At 45.6% G+C, this 23,896-nt stretch overlaps 1 protein-coding gene and 1 non-coding gene across 2 annotated transcripts; both read right to left on the reverse strand.

Annotated features, from left to right (window-relative positions):
• Positions 1-654: 654 nt before the first annotated feature.
• On the reverse strand, positions 655-22,658 carry LOC146185187 (uncharacterized). Its single transcript, XM_084606163.1, has 6 exons — positions 20,516-22,658; positions 17,856-17,923; positions 12,285-12,442; positions 8,936-9,066; positions 4,443-4,649; positions 655-1,351 (listed from the first exon to the last, which is right to left on the reverse strand). Exons 1-6 carry the CDS (start codon positions 22,457-22,459, stop codon positions 947-949), a joined length of 2,913 nt encoding a protein of 970 aa, XP_084462289.1. The 5' UTR covers positions 22,460-22,658; the 3' UTR covers positions 655-946.
• Positions 8,665-8,737, reverse strand: TRNAW-CCA (transfer RNA tryptophan (anticodon CCA)). The gene has a single exon. It is a non-coding gene; the product is annotated as a tRNA-Trp (tRNA).
• Positions 22,659-23,896: the final 1,238 nt, after the last annotated feature.

A 23,896-nucleotide genomic window follows, 5' to 3' on the forward strand; every position in this document is an offset into this window, starting at 1 on the left:
GTTAATCAACACAGTCACGTGCGTCTAGCGAGAAATGATTTAGATTCCTGACTACTGTGAAAAAAGAAAAACGGTAGCCAGCTACTAAAGAGCGTTGGTTATACAGCCGAATTATTACTTGAGTTGCATAACCTACCGCCAATGCTAACATAATGCACCACTACATATATAATCACAGCTTACCATACGCAGAAAGCCCCACAATGAGTCCATAATCGTGCCAACTTTGCGTCCCGTTTCAGAGCTCTTCGAAAGCAAACAACAATCGCTGAAACAGCGATAGGTCCGGACTCTTGGAACGACCTTGAAGGAGGCAGCGCGACGTCCCGTGAGTATTCGTGAGTGTATAAGGCCGGTGGCGGGGGTCCCAGGCACACCGCCGAAGGGTAGGAAAATGGAGAAGGAGCAGGTTTGGAGGAGCCTTTCTGCCGAGCGCTTTACAGAAAATACGCTATAAGTCACGAATCCACTCATTTTTGTGTTTCATAGATGTGAAAAAATATAAACAAAAAATTTTGCGAATTTAGAGATTTACAGTAGATAATTCCGGGCCCGCGTAACCGCGCTTATGAAAAAAAAAAAAAAATCTGATCACGATGGCAGACATCTGCTGCGGGCCACATTCAGAGTACCAGATGAAAGCATCCCCTCCGATACACCTGGTCGGCATTTCTCCAATTCTATTGCAGTTTTGGCCTTAATTAAATGGCACAGATGGCGCAGAAATTCGCTAATTTACACGGACCGATGAAGTCTAAGCCTTCACAGTACAGGGGCCAGCCGGATAATCTCAACTAGTATCAAGGCTCCACTCCTATTCCTTTCCTTCCTCCATGCGTAGGAACGATCGACCGCCCCTGGGAGCGGGCTGCGAGAAACGGGGGTGAAGGATTACGCGCTGAGCGGGTGAGAGAACCTGTACAAATGCACGCGGAAATGCTGCGACTCAGAAGGCGGTGTCCCGTGCGTGCAGAGGAAGCTTGTTGACCAGAACGCCCCACTTGTTTCGCCACGTGTCCTGAGCATTCAGAGTGGCCTCGATTCGAGCCTTTTGTTCCAGCTCCCGCCTGTAGTGCTCGTCTTGCTTTGCGTCCTTGTGCTGCTGATGCTGCAGCAATTGCTGCTGATGCTGATACTGCTGCTGCTGTTGCTGCTGCTGCTGCTGTTGCTGTTGTTGTTGGCGGTGATGTCGCTGCTTGTGACGCTGCCACCAACGTTGCTGATGCCGCCGCTGTTCTTGTTCGTGGTTTTGATGGTGCTTGTGGTGCTGCTGTTGCTTTTGCTGTTTCTTTTCTTGTTGCTCTTCCTTCTGTTGCCGCTCGAGCTCAAGCTGCATCATGTACTGCTTTCGCTTCGTAGAGAAAAGAAAAAACGGGGTTGGAAAAAAGGGGTGAGGGAAAAGGGTGGATAATATGGCCGTTAGAGATCCTTTCTGGCTATATGCACACAAAAGAAAATAGTAAGAATAACTCTGCAATGGCGTACACCCGCCATACAACTTTCTTTTTGCCGCCCTAAGACTACTCTTAAGCTCATATAAGAGTTCTTCAATGCTCAAATAAACCGAATATACTTCAACTGCTTCAAAATTATAGCATCACTGACAGCAACGATGATTACTAGAATGGCTTAAAAAATGGGTATCAATTTATAAGAAACGAGATAGGACCACTGGGAACACACACTTAAGGCAGGCGCATAACAATCGAAATACGAAACACAAAATGCGGCAGAGGAGCATCTTTGATTATAAAAATAATTCATTTCACCTTCAACAGCAGTTCAATAACGTTTCTTAGTTCGTAGAGTTCATTAATAGTATAAGTTCAATTCGACATGATCAATGATGAGAACACTAGCGTTCTTTTCTTGGAATAGGGCGGAGAGAACTGCGACGGTCAAGAGGGCGTTTGCACTTGACGTCTGACTGGAGCGCAAAAGCAGCAGCACACGACGAGCGCCGTTACTTGATAATAATGCTATCAAGCGAACGCATACAATACGCAAAGGGAAATCACCCATATCGTAGATGCAATGTCATTAGATCAAGGATCTAACGACAGACCAGCTGTGCCTATCATCTATCGTTTCATTATGGGCTTATTGGGACTATTTTCTGGAACAGTGAATAAATAACCCATAAACGTGGCCTTTCTTATACTGAAAAAGTTTCGGCTTAAAGTTTTTCAGACTGAAATTAAAAAAATACAAAATATTGCAACGAATTGATGCCACAGCTCGGTTCATTTATCTCTCTCAAGCTCAATTGCATCTAACAAGACTGCATACACGTTTATAGAACCATCTACCAAAACTCTCACGCATTTTATTAAAAGCGAAATTTTTATATTTTATTAACAATCTGCTCTGAAATAAACACTGAAATAAAAAACAAAAATAGTTAATTAACTTGGCACGCATAAGCAAATGTATATGCTTCCCGTTAAGTCTCAAGCACCGGGCTGACCAACGTGTTCTAAGCACAAAGATAATACCTGCGCTTTGAGACACAAGGAAACCCCCCAACCAAAGAAACAGATGAAGATGATGACTACGAATGTATGGTCAGTGACTTAGGTCTTGTTGGTATGATACATTTAACGTTTCAACCTCGGCGGTAATAGGAAAAAAAGTATAGCACAAAAGAACTTTACGCTTGCACTTGTTTTCAGTAAAAGAAAATCGCCAGAAAAGAATTACGCGCTTGAAAGCATGCGAAAATGATCCAAGAAAGCATTACCTCGAGATCCTTCTACCAAGCCTGCATGAAAAGGAAGGAGTGAGCAGAGCAGAGTGAATGTCAAAAATCTATGCTCAAACAACAGTTCTAAGATTAAAGTTAACAAGTTTGTGTTTCTGAGAGTGGGAAACATCTGCAGCGCTGACACAACGCTAGCAAATAAAGACTGAGCCGTGGTAAAGGTTACTTTCGAATTATTATACTATACTGTAAGTCTTTGGGCCCCATCTAATGGCTTCAAACGGGCGCATGCCAACGCTTTCGGTTCTGTGGTCGCTTCAGCACACACTAAATGAAGGCAATTAATCGTTACATCAAAGTAACCTACATAAAAGACAGGGACGGGATTAAAGGATGCAGGGAACACGGCGCTCGGCTCACGCCGTGGCGCTGCAGTGGTTAGTGAGCTCGACTACAGAGGATACGGGATCGATTCCCGGGCGCGGCGGCCGCCCTTCGATGAAGGCTAAAAGCAAGACACCCATCTGCTGTCCATGTCAGTGCACATTAAAGAAACCCAGGTGGTCTAAATTTCCGGAGCCCAGCATTGCGGCGCCTCTCATAGCCTGAGTCTCTTTGGGACGTTAAATCCCACAAACAATAACATTTCTTCGCCAAAAAAAAAATTTAGGGGGCACTTTGACGACCTAAAGTGCGCAGAGGCGAAAACCGATTGCGCAAGTATGAAGTCATTGCGCATGAGCAGTTGTGTTTGCTAATAGGTGTCGGTAGAGGCTCGCGCACGAGGACACAACGCATGCGCAGTGCGTAACTAATTAACTTATTATAATCAGCGACTAATTAACGCATTATCATTGAGCAATTAACTAATTATCGTCAACTAATATTCATACCCATACTAATACACCCTTGATTCATTAACGGACGGTTAGTACTGAAACCATCCTAATCCTTCCGAAGATGATTGACAGCGGCCGGAGACTAACGGACACACGCATGGGCACGCCGGCGAGTCATGAATTATAAAAAGCTTCCACCTTAAAAGTATGTATTCGAAAGTTCCTTAAGCATTAACTAGCACACATCTGTACTCACTCGTAAATGCTTTTTAGCGTGTCCAGATATTTCGTTAGTATTTATCGTCACGGGTTGCTTGTTCTTCGTCGCGCCTCTTACTTCCTGTCTTCGGTGGCCGAGATTTTATTACTAATGATGAACACCTTCCGGAATAATGAGTATCCCGTTTTTTCAAAGCCATACATCTTTAAACCCGCTGTTGAACCGCAGAACAAACCAGTCCCAAAGCAAAGTAAATTTCGCACGAAAGCGATCGTTACTACCTTATCTCACAGCCAGACCCTACATCAGGAGGATCGCACGCTTCACAAGAAGGACCGCACAAAGAACAACATTTTGCGCGTGAATTTGGTCCATGGCTAAAAGGCCAATAGATGCGAGCCTCCCATTTTGCCTTGCTTATTCCTTTCCATCATCCGGAATTGCCTATCCTGAAAATTCTGTTCGTGTTTCAACAGACCTGTAAGTAAAAATTATTTAGCGGTTGTAGTTACTTCAAGGCATTGCAGTAAGCCTATATATGTATGTGTATATATATATATATATATATATATATATATATATATATATGTACAATTTATTTATGCTACGTATCTTTTGCCGATATTAACATGAAACCGACACGCGTCTGTACACTGTATTCCCGAGGCTGGCCCATTATTACCTTGTACCGTTCATCGAAATGGAACGGATCGTGAGGCGGCGGCGAGTGCAGGTCCTCGGTGTCGTAAACGCTGTCTGCAGCGAAGTTCTCGTACGACGCCGCTAGCTTGCTCTCCCAATCCTTGCTGGGAGATGACGTTACGTTCTCCAGGTCGTCATCTTGCAACCGGCTGCTGTACTTTCGCCGCTCAGCAGTGCGACCGTAGATCTGCAAGAGGCCAAAGTATCAGGAGAAGAACGAAAGAAGAGATCTCAATGGTACTGAGAGGGCTGCTTGTGCTACTGTGTCGGTACTGGCGCTAGATAATGTCAATATGACCCCCTTCCCCCCCTCCCCTCCCCTTTTTCCGCCTCACATACATACATACACAAAGAAACTCGTACGAAAGTGAGAACACTTGCGCACATGTACACTTTCAAGTAGGGAAACCCGTCGTGAGCCCTTTGGAACCTCCCGACGGTACCTGCATTATGCATCCATTACTTCATCACACATCTTGCAGGTTTGCTGTTATCTGACCCGCAAAGAGAAGCCAGTCAATTGAAGCTGAATAATAAACATAGAATGTGGATGGAAGATGGCACAAAAAAATATAGAGGAATGCGACCGCGCCTTTGCTTCTTTTTGTTGTACGCCACGGCAGTACCCATACACAGGCTCCTACTTGACACAAACACTGAAAGGGTTTCTTTAGGCTCTCTTCTAACACGCTTGGACCAACGAGCATTATACAGCCCGGCGACTTGAGCCATGAGCTATTTGAGTTTCGTTCCTAAAAAATGTTCCACATGAAAGAAGTTGCTAAAAGAAAGAAAAAATTCATGCACTGCGTGTAGAGTGCTCGTTCGGCACACTTAGAATTTTGACTGGATGTCCAACACCCGTAAATAGCACTACATTATTAAAAGTTTTTGATTTTCTGAAGTACATCTGTTGCAGGATCCCCACTGCCACGCTCGAGTTCGTTTTTAGCCAGCCTCTAATTTATAGGCTTCAGTTTCACAATCTCGAATCCTTGTTTTCGACGGACACCGGACGGAAGGCGCCGAATTTTCTCCGGCAGGAGCTCTCGAACGCTATAGCAGTAATAGGACAAAAATTAGAGATTGATGAGGTTCTTTAATAATTTACGTGCGTCCACCGCGCAGTCCTAGACGTTCAAATACATAAGCGCAAAGGTAGACACGCGCAGGCAGTAAGTAAAACAACAAGAAGCAAAATTTATAATCTTCAGCGTGGGCGACAACTTTAGCTCATTGTTAAGACCAGACACATGGTATCTAAAACGAAAATATTTTTATTCTGTTTTCCATCCTGACGTGGCGCACGTCATTTATATATGCAGTGGGGTATACCTCTTCAGCGAGAGTTGTTTTAATACAATAGAACGAACTAGAAACTTCCGAACAAAGCGGAAAGGTGTCAAAAAAAAAATAAATAAAAAGAAACATAAATATAGTCTAGACAAAATAAAACTATAGATCACGTAACAAAATACTTCTCTGAGCCGGAAAGAAGCCACTGAAGAGCGGAAGAAAGCATGAACAGAGACCGGATGCAGAAAAACACCGAAAATAGATAAAAGGCAAGGCATGGGAAGTGATGGCTGCGCACAAAAAAATAGTAGTTTCTTTGGTCTTGACAGTAGAGGGATGTTGGCGAGGAGTCTCCGGAAGATGGGGAACATTGAACCCAGGCCCCGAGTTGGCGGGAAGCGCGAGCCTTAAAGAGCACCAACTTCCGGATGAAAATCCCCGGCTCTCGCTCGAGAAAACAGGCAGAACGAGTGAAAACCCCAGCGTAGTCCTCACCCACCCGTTTATTTCTCCTCTTCAACGCGCGCCACGAAATATACGAGAAGCAAAAGCGGTCTTCGAGTAGTGTGACCACTTTCTGAATTTCTATTTCTTGCCCGCGTTGTTGCCTTCCCACTGCCCTTCACTGTTGAAACACGTGCGCTAAAGTATACGGGCGCATCGCAAAAGGCGCGATGTCTGAAACAAAAGCTTGCGGGCTGAGGGAAGGCCATATTTTACCCGACTTATCTTTGATCGCTTTGAGAAGAGCAATAAAAAAATTCAAAACAAAATGACTAAACTTCGGACGCTGCGAGTGCGGAAATCTCGTCATGACGTGAAGCTGTCTTGGTTTTTAAAGTCGCTCTTCTCAGGAAATAGCCCTACCTTCTCGTCCCGCTCGCAAGGACCGGCGAATGCTGGCATTGCACCTAGATGAGGCTAAACGCAAGTAAGTTATTCAGATTTTTGAGCGTAAGCTCTGGCGCGTTGCTCTCGCAAACGGGGCACTCCTCTTTATATCAAACAGGCACAGAGTTCGTAACAACCTACAACTGGAGACGGGGTTATGAAGTGTAACGCGGTTGAATTATGCCATGTGGGAAATTATAATGTTGAAGCGCACCGAACAATATTTTGCGATAATAAAATTCAGCATTATACTGAAATGTGCACGATGGAAAGAATAATCGTGGTAATTTTATTTGTACTTCTCCTCATGCGTGGTTCAAAGGACGCTTCAGCGTTGGGAAGCTAGCGAAGAAAATATAGTCGTTGCAGTTACCAATGTACTTGTGCTACCGTTCATAGGGAGCAGCAGAGGGCGCAGTTATTACGCATACAAGCTTAACCCCTTTGAGCAGAAAAAAATTCGGTAAACGTTTTAGCAATGTTGGCATTCTTGTCTCCTTACGCTTCGCTTTCAAGCGCCACGGTTCCCCGGCGCATGCTTTGCCAGGAATTTTTTAAGAGGCAAGTAAAGTGTGAGCACAAAATATGAGGGTACGATTTTTACTAGTTACTATTCCAAACAAGCATGGGTGACATCGCGCCACGAAAGTTAACAAACCAGCTCCAGTCAAACCATGGCAGCTTTTTCAATAGGCTTACTTAAGTTGAATTATTTTTATTTATTTGTTTTCTGACGTACAAGCCAAAGTGAGAGGAGTTTTGTTCTCCAAGCTTATAAGGGAGATCAAATTACCTGTATTAAATCTGGGTTCTTATAAGCGGCATATTATTTCAGTTCCACAAGATTAAGTCATCTAGCAGTGTGCTTTTTGACATTGACAGCCTCTGTTGTTGTTGCCCTGTAGCGGTATTTATGTGCTGCCGCCACAAGTTTAAGGAATTAAATTAAGTACGTTTACTGGAAAGAGAAGGCGCAGTTTCTGCCACACTTTTGCCGTTAACCCCTAAACCGAGCCGCGAGGGAGGGAGGGAGGGAGGGAGGGAGGGAGGAAGAAAGAAAGAAAGAAAGAAAGAAAGAAAGAAAGAAAGAAAGAAAGAAAGAAAGAAAGAAAGAAAGAAAGAAAGAAAGAAAGAAAGAAAGAGAGAAAGAGAGAAAGAGAGAAAGAGAGAAAGGAAGAAAGGAAGAAAGGAAGAAAGGAAGAAAGAGAGAAAGAAAGAAAGAGAGAAAGGAAGAAAGGAAGAAAGGAAGAAAGGAAGAAAGGAAGAAAGAAAGAAAGCAAGGAAGGAAGGAAGGAAGGAAGGAAGGAAGGAAGGAAGGAAGGAAGGAAGCAAGGAAGGAAGGAAGCAAGGAAGGAAGGAAGGAAGCAAGGAAGGAAGGAAGCAAGGAAGGAAGGAAGCAAGGAAGGAAGGAAGCAAGGAAGGAAGGAAGCAAGGAAGGAAGGAAGCAAGGAAGGAAGGATGCAAGGAAGGAAGGAAGCAAGCAAGCAAGGAAAATGAAAAGAGAGAAAAAGGAGCCTTAGTGGAGGGCTCTGGAGTAATTTTGACCACCTGGGGATCTTTAATGTGCACTGACATCGCACAGCACACAAACACATCTCCGTTTCATCGAAACGCACCCGCTGGCGGTAGGGTTCGAACCCAAGAATCTTTTCATCTAGTGCGTATTGGTGGCCTGAGTAAAGCAAATGATCAAAGGTAAGCTTGAAGTGGTGACCTCGGCCCATAAATACCACCAGAGGGCAAGAAATAAGTTAAGGTCAGAAAGTGCATAGTTAGATGATTTATTCATGTGAGAGGCTGAAATAATACGCCCCTCATAATATATATATGAAGGGGAAATGAGGGTGCTCGTTATAAGACATGAAGGAAAGAAGCCAACAGTCGGCGAGGCCAAGGAAAGCATTAGGGATTGTATTTTGTGTCGTTTTTTTTTTTACTTGGATAAGCACAGAAATTAGTAATGTAATATGTTTAGGGGAAAGATAATTAAACACAAAGTAGAAGAAAAAACAATGTGCCGATGGTGGGGACCGAACCCACGACCTCCGAATATGGCGTCCGGTGCTCTTCCAACTGAGCTACATCGGCCGCTGTCCCCCCTGCTACTTTCTTGGGTATTAATGTTGTCTGTATACGAACCTTGATAGTGTTCACCAGCGCCACCCTCAACCATAGCGGCGGACGTGGAACGTCCAGTGTTACCGCCAGCGTCACGTTGCGCTTCGCGTGCACCAACCCCTTTCCTGGGATGCTCCTCGATAGGACAAGTATTGTTGAAGCACTCACCGTGACGGCTCCGAAGAGGACAATGAAGATGAGAGATGCTGTGGCAATGACGATGACGGCGATGGCCCACTGCGGCACAGGAGGCTCTGCAGAGGACGATGCGAGGGGTTTGGGCCGCACCACCCCTACCACTGGAGAATAGGAAGAACGCAAGCAAGGAGAGAACAGAGGAAAGCCATTTTAAGTAAGAAGTACGAACACCGTGTTTTGAAGGAAAAAAAAAAAATGGTTTTGTGGCACCCGGTATGCGCAGCAGCACGTCTGATGAAAGGTTATGATATGGCAGCGGAGATGTTAAGCACCGTTTCCACTTCTTGCTGAATGAATCTTTCCTTGAGCAAGCATTTTTAGCACCATTTGTCAAGCCTAAATAACATGGACTTCTACACCGCCGACAACAGAATTGCGGAAAGGGCTCCAGCATGACTCCTAATGGGAGTTCTGAAAGCGCAAACCAAAAAGCGGCAGCCCTAAACAAAAAAATACCGCCGTGCATAAACGAGGGAATCTGTCACCACCAATATCGGGAGACGCGTTCAGAAGTGGCGTTTTCATCTCTGATATTCGCTATTTCTTCCCGTAAATGACAAAATTACGTTTCTATCCTTACTTTCCTCACACCTATTATTCAACACTCTTCATCTAATCATCTTCTCACTTCGCGCACTCCCACAGATTGCGTTCGATTTCGGATTCCCTCCATTTTTCGGAGAATCGGACAGATTTAAAATTTGGCGTCATTCTTCGTGGTCCGATTTATATTTTATTTCGGTTACAAAAGGCTCCACTACCGTTCGCGAGAAATGTTCCCGTGCTGCCAATGATACGGAAATTCGCGTGCCGCCATTTTGGAGTCATGGACGTCTCTATGAGGAAAGCGCTGCCGCATGTTACGCTGTTTCGGCCGCGACCCACCCGGCCGCTGGCGCAGAACATTAAAGGTACTGAAGGTGCGTAGCATCCATTCATGCCGTCTACCCTGAATGGATGTCCGGAATCAGTCAGGACCCTCAATCATCTCAATTTTGGAAAGACGAAAGGACCGCGCACCTGTTTCTGCAGCGAAACCATAACAATTATTCTTACAACACTTGTCCTTACAAAGTGACAAAGTTTGTGGCGAGACTACTAATGCATGCGGCTACTCTTTCTGGGCTGCTTGAATTGACGTAATTCCGAGCATCAGAACATGCAAACCTGAAACGGTGGCGCCACTAAACGGAAAGGGGAGCTTGTAGAGGGAGAAAGTAAGGCTCGGCGAGCCGCGTTGTGGCATCGACTGGCAGGTTACCATACAAGACCGGACAGCTGACGGAACGCGTTCCTGCAATGCTTCGTTGACGAGAGCGGGAAAATGAGGTGCCACCCGTTGCTGACGTTCGCACGCAGAAACCCGGAAAAATATTATAAATAAATAACGGTTAGAACGGGTGCCGCCGCAGCGCATTTAATGATGCAGACGCGTGCGTGTTGTCGTTGCGAGCCTAATCGTTCTTGAAGAGTTTTTGGCGTTAAGTTTAGCGAGACTGTGACAGTGTCGGCAGTGTGTTCGTTATATCGCTTTTTTTCGTTGTTCATGACCGCGAGGCCGTTTAACTCGTCTATCTGACAGAAAATCTCGTCAGCCCGTTCGCAATACTTATAGGAAGCCTTCGAAATTGGTGTTTCGGCACGTATATGCCCCCGAAAAACATCTGACGCACTGTTAAGCTACAGAAGTCTTTCAAACAACATTAATAGCCTCCCGTAACAATGAGGCGATGAATAATGCGTGCTAGCTTTTGCGCAGAACCAACTCAAAAGCATGGATCGCTCTGCTTTCCGTATACCAACGGGCACCCGTTGCTAAGCGCAAATATGGCAGTCTGTGAAGCGCGCCGCCGCAGTACTGGAGAAAACGTTCCTCACGGTAGCTACGATCAGTGGCAGCAGTAAGCTTGACAAAGCGGGCTTCAGGAGTGACCCCCCATGACATTATATACGAGCGCGCCTAGAAGATTAGCTTTCGTGCTCGAAACAATGGTGACGATTTGAGTCTACTTAGGGAAGGCGATAATATTGTTAAGTGAAGATTCAATCTATTTCCAGTATATTTACAAGATTGCAACTGGCATAGCAGTGAGCAGCACCACGGAAAAATAGTACGACTTCGTCGTTATCTATCTTGCCGCGAGGCAAGGGAGGAAAACACGTTTTGTCTCGAGTTATCGAAGACATCCTCCGTTCATGTTCTCCGAAGCATGAGCTCGCGACCGCGTACCATCCCCAAACCAACGGCATTACGGAGGGTTTCAACCGGACGCTCACGGATGTCTTGAATGATCATCACGACTAGGACCTCGCTCTGCCATATGTGACCTTTTCCTATAATTATTCCAAGCACGACACGACGGGTTCTTCACCCTTCTTCCTGCTCTTTGGCACGCTGATCCCGCCCGCTGACCGCCCCATAACACCTACGCACGTGACGCCATTGCTCAAGCCACTGAAGCGCGCCAAGTAGCCCGTCGTCGGCTTCTTGCCTCTCAGACTTTCCAGAAGTTTGCCTAAAATAGGCGACATCGCCACGTATCTTATGACCCTGGGTCCTTGGTTCTTCTGTCTCCTGCACGCCGGGTTGGCTTCTCGCAGAAACGTTTGCCCCCCCCCCCCCCCCCCCCCCCCCCCCACAGTGGCCCTTATCGTGTGGTGCGCCAAGTGACCGATGTGCCGTACGAACTTGCTCCTCTTATGTCTGCGCCCTCCTCCTCTCGCTCCGCTACTGACATTGTACATGTTTCCCGGCTTAAGACATACCAACTCATCCCTTCTTTGGCAGTTTAGCGCCGATACGGCGCTTACACCACCGGGGATCATGTTACGCGAATACGAAGACGAGGTGTTTTCCTCCCTTGCCTCGCGGCAAGATAGGTGACGACAAAGTGGGACTGTTTTGCCATGATGCTGTTCGCTGCTATGCCAGTTGCAATCTTGTAAATAAACTCTAAATAGACTTAGTCTTCACGAAACAATATTATTTAGGATTGTGAGCTTCGGATATAACGAAAGCATCCTCGCAATATGAACGCGAACCACGTACAGTGCAAAATCTAGAATGTTGTTTCACAGACCACAGACAAATCCTAAAGACCTGGCTTAACAGTACGGTGGGGAAAACCTCTGTTATACAATTGTGGACCACAGCACACAAAACAAAAAAGGAAACTAAACACAAGCGGGAAGCTTTCTGATGCATTGTATTTACAAACAGTTGGTACGGATTACTGGCCCATAGTTGAAAGCTAGTAGCTTAAATAGCGCCTGAACTGCTCGTTTTATTGCTTCAAAGAACAACTGAAGAAACTCTTACCTTCGAACTGTGTGTACGTGGGGTCAAGATAAAACTCCTCTCCAAGTGACCCGTTGGTACCGAGCTGAGCGTTGAAGGCAGAGGCAAGCTCCACAGGATCAACCGGACCGCCTCGCTGGTAGAACAGTACGAAGTAGTCCACGATGACACTGCCAGGACTGAAATCATAGAGAAGTATCAGAGCCGTATCAGAGTATCAGAGCTTGAGCCGTATTTTGCGCGCTTCTATTTTTCATTCCATTTGTTCGGACGTCAATACGACAGCATTGCGGAAGGAAAGCAGCGAGCGGCCAGTCACAGAACTCGTAAGATAGCAGGTGCCGCCATCGGCGACAATCACTGCGATTCGCCGTAGGGCCAGATTGCCACTGGGTGCATTGCGTATCTAATTATTACGTGCATCCAGTCGCCCAAAAGCCGAGGCAAATGATAGGATAAAATTGATCCGAAGTGGAAAATAGAAAATGGGGGCTTATGGAATACGGCTCTTCGACATTTGCAAAAAATAAAAAGGTGGCTGGGGGAGATGATTTAAAGAAGCTACTTACCGCAAAGATGGGATGGCCTGCACATAAGTTACGAAAAAAGCCTTCAATAAATGATTCCTAACTGCTTTAACAAGGCAAAACAAAACCTCCATTTTCGAGCAGATATTTATCGCTCACACCAGTAAACAACTTTTGCAGTTGTGTTTTTGTAATGCAGCTTAGGTATCATTAAATATGAACTGGAGTCAACGTTTACGCGCAGTGCGTAGAAACCTGCGTCGCATTAAAGGTTTGAAATGCTGAGACAAGATACGAACTATTGAAAACCAGAAAAAAAAAAAAAGGATTCACGTTGTAAAAGACGCAAGAAAAGTAGGCTTCCACTTAGCTTTGGTAGATGGTTTTAAATACACAACAGAAAGGAAACTAAAGGGATACTAACACGTGAAATACCGTCTTAAGATGCAACTGCACATTTCTATAGCAGAGGCCGAAGCATTATTCACATCTGGAATACAATCATGAACGAAACATTACGTGTTACTTTGGGAAGAAAAATAAATGGCAAGGAAGTTAGCGGGAATGAAGGGACAGTCCGTCTAGCTCAGTCGTTGAGTTTAAAAGACCAGCCGGATGCATAATGAAGAAAAGCACAAAACGAAGCGAGCGACAAAAACAAAGTACTGCAGCCGAACAAATAAAACTAAAGGGTGAGAAAGATCATTATATCGCTCGGGAAGATCCCAGGCTAGGGTTATTTAAGAGGCATAATAACGAAGTCTCAATCAACGCATTTCAACAACTAAAGGATATTTTAAATATTGAGATAACCATAAAACTGGGAGACAAAATGCTCGAATTTTAATTCTGGAGAAAAAAAAAATGATCCCGGAATGGGGGAGGGGGGATGTCCGAGACCAGGGGATAAAGAACTGTATCGCTCAAGATAGGTGGGAAGAGAGTTCTAGTTGTACAGCAATGGAAGAGCGTGAGACTGGGGAACGTATATTGCCGGGAGCTCGCTCACACTATAAGAGTAGAGAAAGCCGCATGGGTAAGCATGCTGCAATGCAGACATGAAAGCTTGCTGAAGCGTCCTGCGCAGTTATCGACGTTTCTTCAAAGCGCGCGAACCGCCACGCGCTCGAAGCGAGGAGAGCCTACTTTCACGAGGAGGGATTTGCCGATATTAAGTCGTAAGCTCTCTTGCCTTGCAAAAGAGCTATATCCGCGTCCGTTCCATCGACACTGCCGTTGTAGCGTCCTTTTTCTTTTATATATCCTTCTGGCTCATCAGGCAGGAAAGCATGTCGGACATCAGATAACAAAAAGAAGAGCCTCGCAAAGAAAGTCAAAGGAAAATAGCAAGGAAAGTAAGCTGTCTGTACATTCGGCGAACACCTTCTTCCTTGGACACGTGATGAAGACTCTAATACCGATATGATAGGCTCCCCTGCCACAGAAGGGGCTTTCCGGAACAGAGTGAAGAGACCAAATAACAACATTTTATTTCTTACGTAGACACGCAGCAAAACCAACATCTAGAGCGGATTTAAGTCACGGATTCTTTTGAAGCGACGGACTACTTTTCCTTGGTTGTAATTAAGCTAAAGAAGACCAAGGAAAATTGGAAGATTGTTAGTTTTTTCATGACAGCATTGAAAATGGAGTGCCGTTGCAGGACTATAGAGGAAAAAGAAAATGCACTCGCACTAACAATGAAGGAAATCAAAGATAACAGCGAGTGACACAATAACATTTTTATGCTTAAAATATTCATAGCTCCAAACCTCTGCAAATTCAGCAAAACGTAGTGCCGAAATCGCGGCTAAAGTAAACATTAAAGAAATTACGGGACTACGCTTAATTACGTCCGCCTCGGAGAGGAAATGGCGGAAGCCACTTTACAGGACTGTTTTCATTAACTGTATCGTCATTGTCATCCCTTCTACCATCATCATCATCTTTACCACAATCTCTCTGTTATCATCACTATTATCATCATGTTGTTATAATTTTCATCACCACTATCACTATTATCATTGTCACTGACCGTCATCACAACTGGAGGGGATTACGATCGGTACCTCACGAGTCAGGCGTGAATAGCTTGAGCGCTCGGATGTCATCGAAGGGATAGTGTTTCGAATCCCGGTGGATACATATCTTTTCCTTTTTTCTGTCAGTTAGTGCGAACATTTCCTGCGAATATTTCCGCAGCCCATGAACCCAGAAAGGTCGCCTTAAGAAAAGACGGCTTTGAGGCCGAATTTTCAGCCCAGATTATTTCTTGCCAAAATATAAGGAAACCTTTCCTATATAGCTCACCACGCGTGATTCGATACGACGCCGGTGAAATTCGAGCATCTCTACCGACCTGACGCCTCGGGTGCCTCTTTCCGAAATGATACACAATGCACTGTAATCGCAGTTTCTGTCACACGATGCCACCAACTGCAAGCAAGCAAAATTGTGCTCGGTTAAAATGCAGCGCCGTATCCAGAATGTTGGCACTTACGCCCCAAAGAAAATCATGATAGCAAAAAATAAGAATGTTATTGATCGTAATGATCAGATCTTATAATTTTAACTGTTGTACCGAAAGGTAGTCGTTGATGTCAGCTCCAACCGCTCTTTTCGATTGACGCAATGGGAAGAGTAAAAAGTCATTTTATTCGTCCTTTATCAACCTTCATGCCTTCTTCATTCTGCGCCTCCGCGTGCTTGGCTGCTGCATTTGTGACACCGTACAAGAATGAACAGGACGATCCAGGAACGAGGAAGCGTCTTCTAAACGGGGATCGACGGGGATCGATATGAAAGGTTTATAGTAGAGGGGAAAGTCACGGCTGTGTAGCTCTGAGTGGCGCCACGCGAAGGTGAGAAAGCGGCAAAAGCTGCCTAACGCATCGCTACGGCTGAAGAAAAGTAGGCGAAAGCTGCGCTGTGTTAGGCAAAGAAAAGAGCGAGGGACGCCGAACGCGCTGCCTAGCGGGAAATGCTAGCGGCGGCGGCAAGTCAAACACTCAGAAGATGTGTGCGAGACTGGCTTAGGGGAAGTAAATGTCCCCTCCCAGAATGTGCCACACGGGCCCTGCAAAGCTTACATCTCCGCCTGATGAGAGATTATGTCTTAAACATACGTATGCGTCCTTGTCGATGAAGTCCTGTCGGACAATACCATCTAAGAGCAAATTTCTTGCCCCCCCCCCCCCCCCCCCCACCCCCACCCCCCCTTCCCAAAGCGAACACACGCTTTCTTCAATTCCCCCGCGTAGGATAAATGGCAAGACTAGCTCTTCCCGAAGGTGTTCGTTTCTGACCACGAAAACTGGGCGTTCGCGGAGGTAAAAATAAATACTAAAAAACTGGCCCACGGCATCCTATCCGGCTAAGTAGATGCGACGAATCGGGGCCAGCTGTCTTTATTCGTTTAAAACAGATGATAACGATTTTTTTCACGCACGTGGACAGGCCTCTCGCCTATCGGATTCTACCATGTCACCGCTTCGAACTCTGTTGGTCTGCAAGACGAAGATGAAGGCACATAGGATAAGCACGCAAAAGATGGCCATAATGAGAATAACCCGAGAAGCTATGCATAACATGGAGATATAGCTACAAATACGATTAGTAGCCAGTCATGTCACGATGAGTACGCCAGGCTGCGCCGTTGGGGGCCCCTCCGTATCGCTCTAGCGGGTAATAGGTACTTCCCTCGGAATTACCGCCGACGAGCGCCGTAACTTTTCTTGCTGATGACTTGAGTTTGTGCTCAAACGCATGCTGAAAGTAGTTATTTTCTTTGCGTGATCCAATGTGAAGGAATTGCCTGAATGTTCCAAGTGGAAATGAAATGTGCGATTTCGCCAAAACGGTAAAGAGTCACAAATGGTCACACGCAAAAATTGCACGTCGGACTTCTGTAATGAATTTCCGAAATACTGCATTTGGATTCTGCAAGAAAACTGAAAAAACTTGGCTGAAGGAACCTGGAGCACCGATTCTTGGTTGCGCAGCAGCTTCAAGAAAAGAAAATTAATATGCAAAATACTTTCACACTAAACACATTTTTTAGGTTTAAATAATAACCACGGAAACGAGCTTACACAGGAGGCCGCACCTGAGAGTAGGAGTCGAAACATGCAGCCATATAGATTTAAAAAAAAGTAAATTACGCACAGCTCTGCCTAGTTATGCATAAAAATAAAGGTAAGAAATATGGACTTCTACCGGGTGATCTTATTCTAGCTTTTGTACACTCGAATTCCAAAACGCATGAGAGATACCTGTAGGGGGCCTTTTAGACGCTACAAAGATAAATATTTTAAAAGCTAACGATGAAGGATGTCCATGTCATAGAAATTATATACGGTTTTGGGGATGACGTAAGGAGGTAGCAGCACGGCAAAGGAGTGAACCACCAGGAACCCTATAGTTATCTTTGGAAAAGAAGGTGCATCAGAAAGCATAACGATTGACGATTACCTATCTAAATTTCGTAACCATTTATTTATTGAAATGTATTAAAAAGCACTATTACAGGGCGTAGATTGATTTCTCGACTGATATCTTGAAGTACATGCGTTAATCTGATATATTATGTAATCAAGTTTGCGTTCCAGGTGCATTGCTTCAAGTGGGTGACCAGTGTGCAATTGCTATTGCGTTTAATAGCTGTGCGACTCTATACATTTTTAAGCAGTGTTTACCAGCTTTCGTATCCTTGCTGAGTAAAACACATAGTTGTGGGGCCATGTATACCTTCGCGCTCATCAGAAAATCCATCGAAAGGATTACAAAGAAGTGCAGACGCGTAAAACGCACACTAGTTAGCACCATGTAGCTGCGTTCGCTCCTCGAAACAGAAGGTAATGAAAGCACAGAGATTAGAGCACAGACACACTTTTACAATAATGCACTAATCTCTGCTATCGACCGATAAAACCTGCCGCGCTTTTGGATCGACTTGAATGACAGGTGCTATCAAACATTTACAAGAGCTGAAGAACTGGTTCAGAGAACTTCACCCCATCATGTACTGATAATCCATTGGTCAATTCAGATTCTTCGCAAACCTCACCTGAATCCGTCAATGTCCACACGGTACAGGTATCTGCCTTCAGTAGTCCTGCGGAACACTGAGGCGAGCTGGGATAGAGAAGGAAAAAAAACCTAAACATATATGTTCTTTATGACTGCATCGCTTTCGCTCTAGAAACCAGTGATCATGACCACGCTCGCGTCAGAAAATCTGGTTATCGGCAGCATAATGTGAACCCAGCAAGAAGAAAGTTTTTCTGCAAAAATATAAACTGGGGCAAGCGACGATTATTTCAAGCTCGACAGTAAGCTGCCAGGTTGGGGCCCTGCATAAATGCGTTTAATCTTTCTGCTTTTGCAAGCCAGAAACTTACTTCGTTGGTCATGTTATCCAGATCGGGAGCGTTAAGCCTAACTAGAAAAAAAAGAATTACACGTGCTATTCTGAAACTGAAATATATATATATATATATATATATATATATATATATATATATATATATATATATATATATATATATATATATATATATATATATATATATATATATATATTGTGAGCCTTCCGTGGATGTTCTTTAATTTGTACATGCCATGATCTTCCTCTTTCATTTGTACATACCATCATCATCGCCCCGCGGCGCCGGCTCCGGCACGCGCCTGGGTTCTGCCACCGGATTAAAACGCTAGACAAGGCATCGCTGGCCTTGCCGTCACGACCTTGCCGTCTCAACCTAGCCTTCTTTCAATATATATATATATATATATATATATATATATATATATATATATATATATATATATATATATATATATATATATATATATATATATATATATATATATATGAGAACTTCTTAACGCAATAGCGTTAAATGCATCTTTTTCCAAACACTGCGGCGCTTTTATTGTTGGACGTCGGCGCTGTAAGTGAGAGATGTACAGTCGGAAAAAGAAAGATGAGAATCTAGCTGAAAATACTCACTCACTGAAAACTCGAGGAATCGGCATTTTTTTCACTTAATTATGAATGCTATATTTAGGTTTTTTACTTTTGTGACAAGAACAATCATTGAGAGATCTCATTTCATTTTTTTTTCTCTAACTTATAGCTGGTGGCTGGCATGACCGGACACTGATTATCTGCAAGGCTGTCTGACGTCATGCGACCGCACGACATGGCTTCAAAGTCAGATGTACGGGTGTGATCAGAACTCAGCCTTAGAGGACCCTTGCACCCTGAGTCAGACGCGCTGCCCTTAGCTCACGCAAGCACGTTGGTGCGGCTTGGTTTATCGAGGCTTTATATCTATACTGAGTGGCTTTTTACATACTCGAACGACTGTACGCTAAAGAGTGTGCGTAGGGTACTAGAGGAACCAGCTAAGGAATCAGTAATTCGGCCAGTAGTAATGTCCATATACGGAAACCAGGCCTTTAAAGGGCCGATTAAATATGCTCGCAATCCTTTGCTGGTCTTTTTGCTATCCGTTGTCTACGCTACGAAATATATTACTTTCGGCAACTGAGATGACACTCGAAAACACATATTCCTTGCTGAAGTCATTCCCATTACGGGATGATAGATAGTGGTATATATTTGAGGTGTTGGGAACTGAGTTTGCAGTCAAAGAACGCAGCGGGTTTGCGCAGAAGTTTCAAGGCACACTCCCCCGAGAAAGCTGACCGAAGGACGTCGACGATTCTACCTTACGACACAACTCTTTACTCACAAGAAAACCTAATTATAGAAAATAAAATAATATTATGTCTGTGCGTGTTAAAAGGAGCCAGAAATTGAGCAAGGGATACAAGAAAAAATTTGCAAAACTGTAAAAGAAAGCGCTCTCCACCATCAGCTAGACCAGTCTACCGCTCTAGGACGTGCCAGTTGTAATTATAAGGGCAATACTGGCACAACATTACTATATGACAGAAAAAAAATCGTTTCGCTTACTTGTTCAACAGACCTGATTTTTTCTGCAAAAATAACTAATAGTGCAATCGTCGATAGAAACTTAAGTTGTAAATAGCAGTAAAGGCATAGTACAAAAAGAATCTACAATACGCCCAAAAGGGAAGAATAAAATGAGAAAGGCCGAAACGGTGAACTGGTTATAGCCTAAACTTCTTGCCCAAATGATTCTTTTTCCGATCTATTCGTTTATAAATATGCCACAGGCCGGCCCTATCTTCGATGCGTCACCGGCGATAGCATTCGGAAACAAGTGGTCAAAAGAATGGCTAGCAATAATATAAGGCCCTATACCATTCGCTGGGCAGGGAAAGCAAGTTGGGAAAGGAGAAATAGAAAAGAAAGCCAATCCCCGCCCTTAGTTAAAAGTTTCCGGGCAGGCAAGTCCCGTTGAGTGCACAAAAGGAGCCTTATTAATCTCCTTAGCTCAGCTAACAAGCCGCAGAAAGCTCGGATACTATGAGCGTAAGACTGCAGATTTGTTTACGCACACTGGATGAAATCAAGCTGTGAAAATACTGGCTTATAAGTGGTCAGTTTATTAATTTAGTGAACTTTGCAAAACTTCACCTTTCTTGCTTGTCCTAGTTGTAAGGAATTTAACGAGTAGCTGTCGTCGCAAACTGGGTTTTCTGATCGTTTCTTTATTAAACCTATATTCCCAAAAGCCTTGCGGCTGATTCTCTGACGTGATGAAGAAAAACTACACTGGTGCAGAGGCTTACCAGGCGCCGAGTGGTGTAGGCAAGATACCGGTACTCGTGGGTGTTATGATCGCCTAGGAGCGGCGACCACTCCCAGCCCTCCACGATCTTGGCGATGCCAGCCACGCGAATCACGGGCGCCTCCACTTCGTTCGGTGCCGGTGTCGGGTCGGTCAGATTGAAAAAGGTCGTCCGCCACGTCGGCTCGGGGGGCCGCGATGGTCGCCTGGTCACGTGCAAGAGGCGCGTGTACGCGTCTAAGTCGAAGGCTGTCTCGTTGGCCAGCGTCGGCTTCGGTCCAATAGGGAAGCCCTTGCGCACAGGCTTGCCCGTCGTGATGCGCATTCGAGGCCCACGGCCTGGCCGGGGCGTGGTCGCCTTCGTGTGAGGCCGCGTGCGTGCTCGGTCGAAGATCTTAGTCAGTGGCCTGATGGTAGCCTTGGTCCCCAGCGTCGTGCGGCGCGTGCTCCCGATGATGCCGAATGGAGCGCGTGTGCCACTGCGGCCTATGTGTGGCTTGTGTGTCGAAGAGCCCGAAGCAGCCACGGTCGTTTTGCGCGTGGGTAAATGCAATCCTGCTCGTTGATGTTGAGAGAATGCGGGACCCTTCGGGGCGACGGCAACGGGAGTACTTAGCGATGGTGCGACTGTGGTCTTCCGTGTCGGAGGGCTGTACTTGCGGTGATGCTGGGAGCCTGGGCGAAAGACAGAGATGTGACCACCGGAACTATTGGAACTGCTAGCGGAAGTGGTATTACGGTCCACTTCTGCGGAATCGGCACTGACGTTTGAGCCTAGGTTCTGTAAGAGTGGCGGCTGAGACGGCTCTGACACTGGTATCGAAAGCGTCGCGTTGTTCTTCGTTGTCGTGAAGGTCTCATTTTCCTCGTCGGAAAAGGAGACGCTCACTACGACTGAAGTTGACGAGTTCAGACCAGACACGTTGATCGGAGGCTCTGGAAATATGTGCCGCGTGATGTTTTCTTGTCCAACCGAGACAGGTGGAGAAAGGGGCTGCAGAGTTTGAGATGCAGCTGGATGTGATGATAAGATCGACTGATGCGTATCTCTAGTAGAGTACTCGTGAAAGTCTATCGTTCGCAGGTCCGTCTCCTTGCCATTTTCGACAGTTTCTGCAGGCGAGGACTTCACCTGAGAAGTGTCATCGCCAGCTTCATCTGAGCTGTAGTTCACGTATGAAACTGGGTAGCTTCGCACTGTTGCCGTAGTGCTTGGTAACGCCAGTCTCACCGAATCAGTTGTAGTCTCGCCAGATTCTTTAGACGTAACGTTTTCTGTTCCTGTACCGCGTAGAGAAAGCTCAACCTTTGGTTCTGGAACCTCCTGTTCCGGTATTATGGTGATGCTGACCTCCTCTCCTTCGGATATGTTCGTCATTGCTGCGACCGAGAGAACAGGGTGTCTTGCAGGGGACGAAGCGGAGCTTTCAACTTCTCGGCGTGTAGATTGTGTGGTAGAGTTTGCAGAATCTGCATTCGTCTCAAAAGTATTAGTCGAAGAGGTCTTTGGTGGCTTCGCGATTACCTGAGGTAACTCATCGGCCTTGGGAGGCGTGTTGTCAGATACTCGCGGACTGCCTTTTGCCGGCGATGCTTTTGGTAGCTTGGTAGTTTCAGTTCTGCTCGCAGGCATGGTCGCTGGTTCTGGTCGCAAAGGTAGTGCCGTCACCTCTCTGCTACTGGGCTCGGAAGAAGAGACCGCTTTCTGAGTCGTCGAGGCTTTGGTGGGAACCGTGACTGCCACGCTCGGAGCCTCCTCGGCTCCTTCACTAACGACGTCTTCTTGCAAAGGTTTGCGGCTAGTTGGGCCGCTGAAAGCGACGGTCGGCATCTCGGACGAAATATTTTGAACGGTAGTCATCGAAAGTGGCGCTTCTGAGGAGGCGACGCTGCCGGCGACTTCTTCTGGGGCAGCAACAACGGAGGCTGGTTTTGATGACGTCATCGAAGTGTCATGAGAGACTCTGCCGCTCGTGTTCCTAGTGCTAGAGTTTTCTGCGGGTTGATCTACGTTAGCAGGAGAAGGAACATTTCGCGACGAAGACGTGGTTTCGACGATGCCCACAGCTTCGTCGCCTGTGCTGTTAGCGCTCCTGGAGCTTGGCGCCTGGGTGCTTGGTTCATCTTGTTGTGGAGTTGTAAGTACCTCGACCGCAGCTCGCTCTGAAACGAAACAAAGGAGGGCATTTGCTGTGGTAGGTTGTCTCTAGATTTAGATATTGCGTGAGAAATCAGCTGAACGTTTCCTCACGTCGTCCCTTATGACGAAGCAGATAAAAATGTATTCCTTAGAAGATTCTGTATAGAGTTTTATAGCATAGCGAGAGATAATTTTTCATTGTTAGTGAAACGTGTCAAATCCTCGTGTGCCCAAGCGCTGCCATAGCGAGCAGCACTACGACTGCTAGTTGCTGGGTTCAAACTAGATTGCTCAAAACGCCACCGACTAATTTGTCACCTGAAGCTAATAATGTGGCAATTCAGAAAGCCAATTCACGCTTCAGCCGTCACAATATATTAAGGCGAAAGCCGTTCCTAGCTCGTGAGTGGCGCCAGCCGAGGTGTCTCAAACGAGACAGATCTAAAGTCAATCCAACACAAGCCACGTAACAAGCCAGATAAGAATTTAACATGAAAAATAAAGCGTTCTCCACAGGGAATTGAACTCCTACCCCTCTCATCACAAGCCGAGGGCGATACGCCATGATAGAATTTTGTTTCTTCAATACACAAACACAAACAGAGTTATGAAGAAACTGTACAAGTTATGCACACATAAAATGTACTAAAATCAGGAGCCTGTTTTCGGCTGACGCGGTCGGTTTAAAAATCTCTGATATTTGTCAGCAGTTCAAAGTGCGCTAGTCATACTGAAACACATTTCTGCACTTCTTCCTTACTTACGTTTTTTCGAATGGCTTCTGTAAAGAACTGTCGCCCTGAGTGGATATGAACGGCACCATGGTCAGTAGATATTCTGCTTTTCCTTATGCAGCGCAAAGCAAGTAACGTAATAAGGTCGAAAAGTGCGCCGTCAAGGGTCTACAGGGAGGAAACGGATACTGTGTGGGTTCAGGGGAAATTGTTTCTGAAGCTCCGTTCAAGGACATGCCAAAAAAAAAAAAAAAAAAACGTGCCTTAGTGAGTGTTACATCTTATTTTTCGGCATATAGTACGATGCACCTCCCACGATACGTTTCTCACATGCCGGGCGTGGCGTTCCTTTTGGGGCGCCACGCCAGGCACGCGATAAACTTATCTTCATTCTCCTTGTCTAGCATTCCTGCCGTCTCTATTAAAACGTAGGGCGCAACAACGACGGATTCACCTCCGTCTCCAAGGGGGAGCGTGACTGGTCGCAGCTGGACGTCGAATAGAGCGT

Source organism: Amblyomma maculatum, chromosome 6, assembly GCF_055883805.1.
Source record: "Amblyomma maculatum isolate TAMU_Amacu chromosome 6, ASM5588380v1, whole genome shotgun sequence".
Lineage (NCBI taxonomy): Eukaryota > Metazoa > Arthropoda > Arachnida > Ixodida > Ixodidae > Amblyomma > Amblyomma maculatum.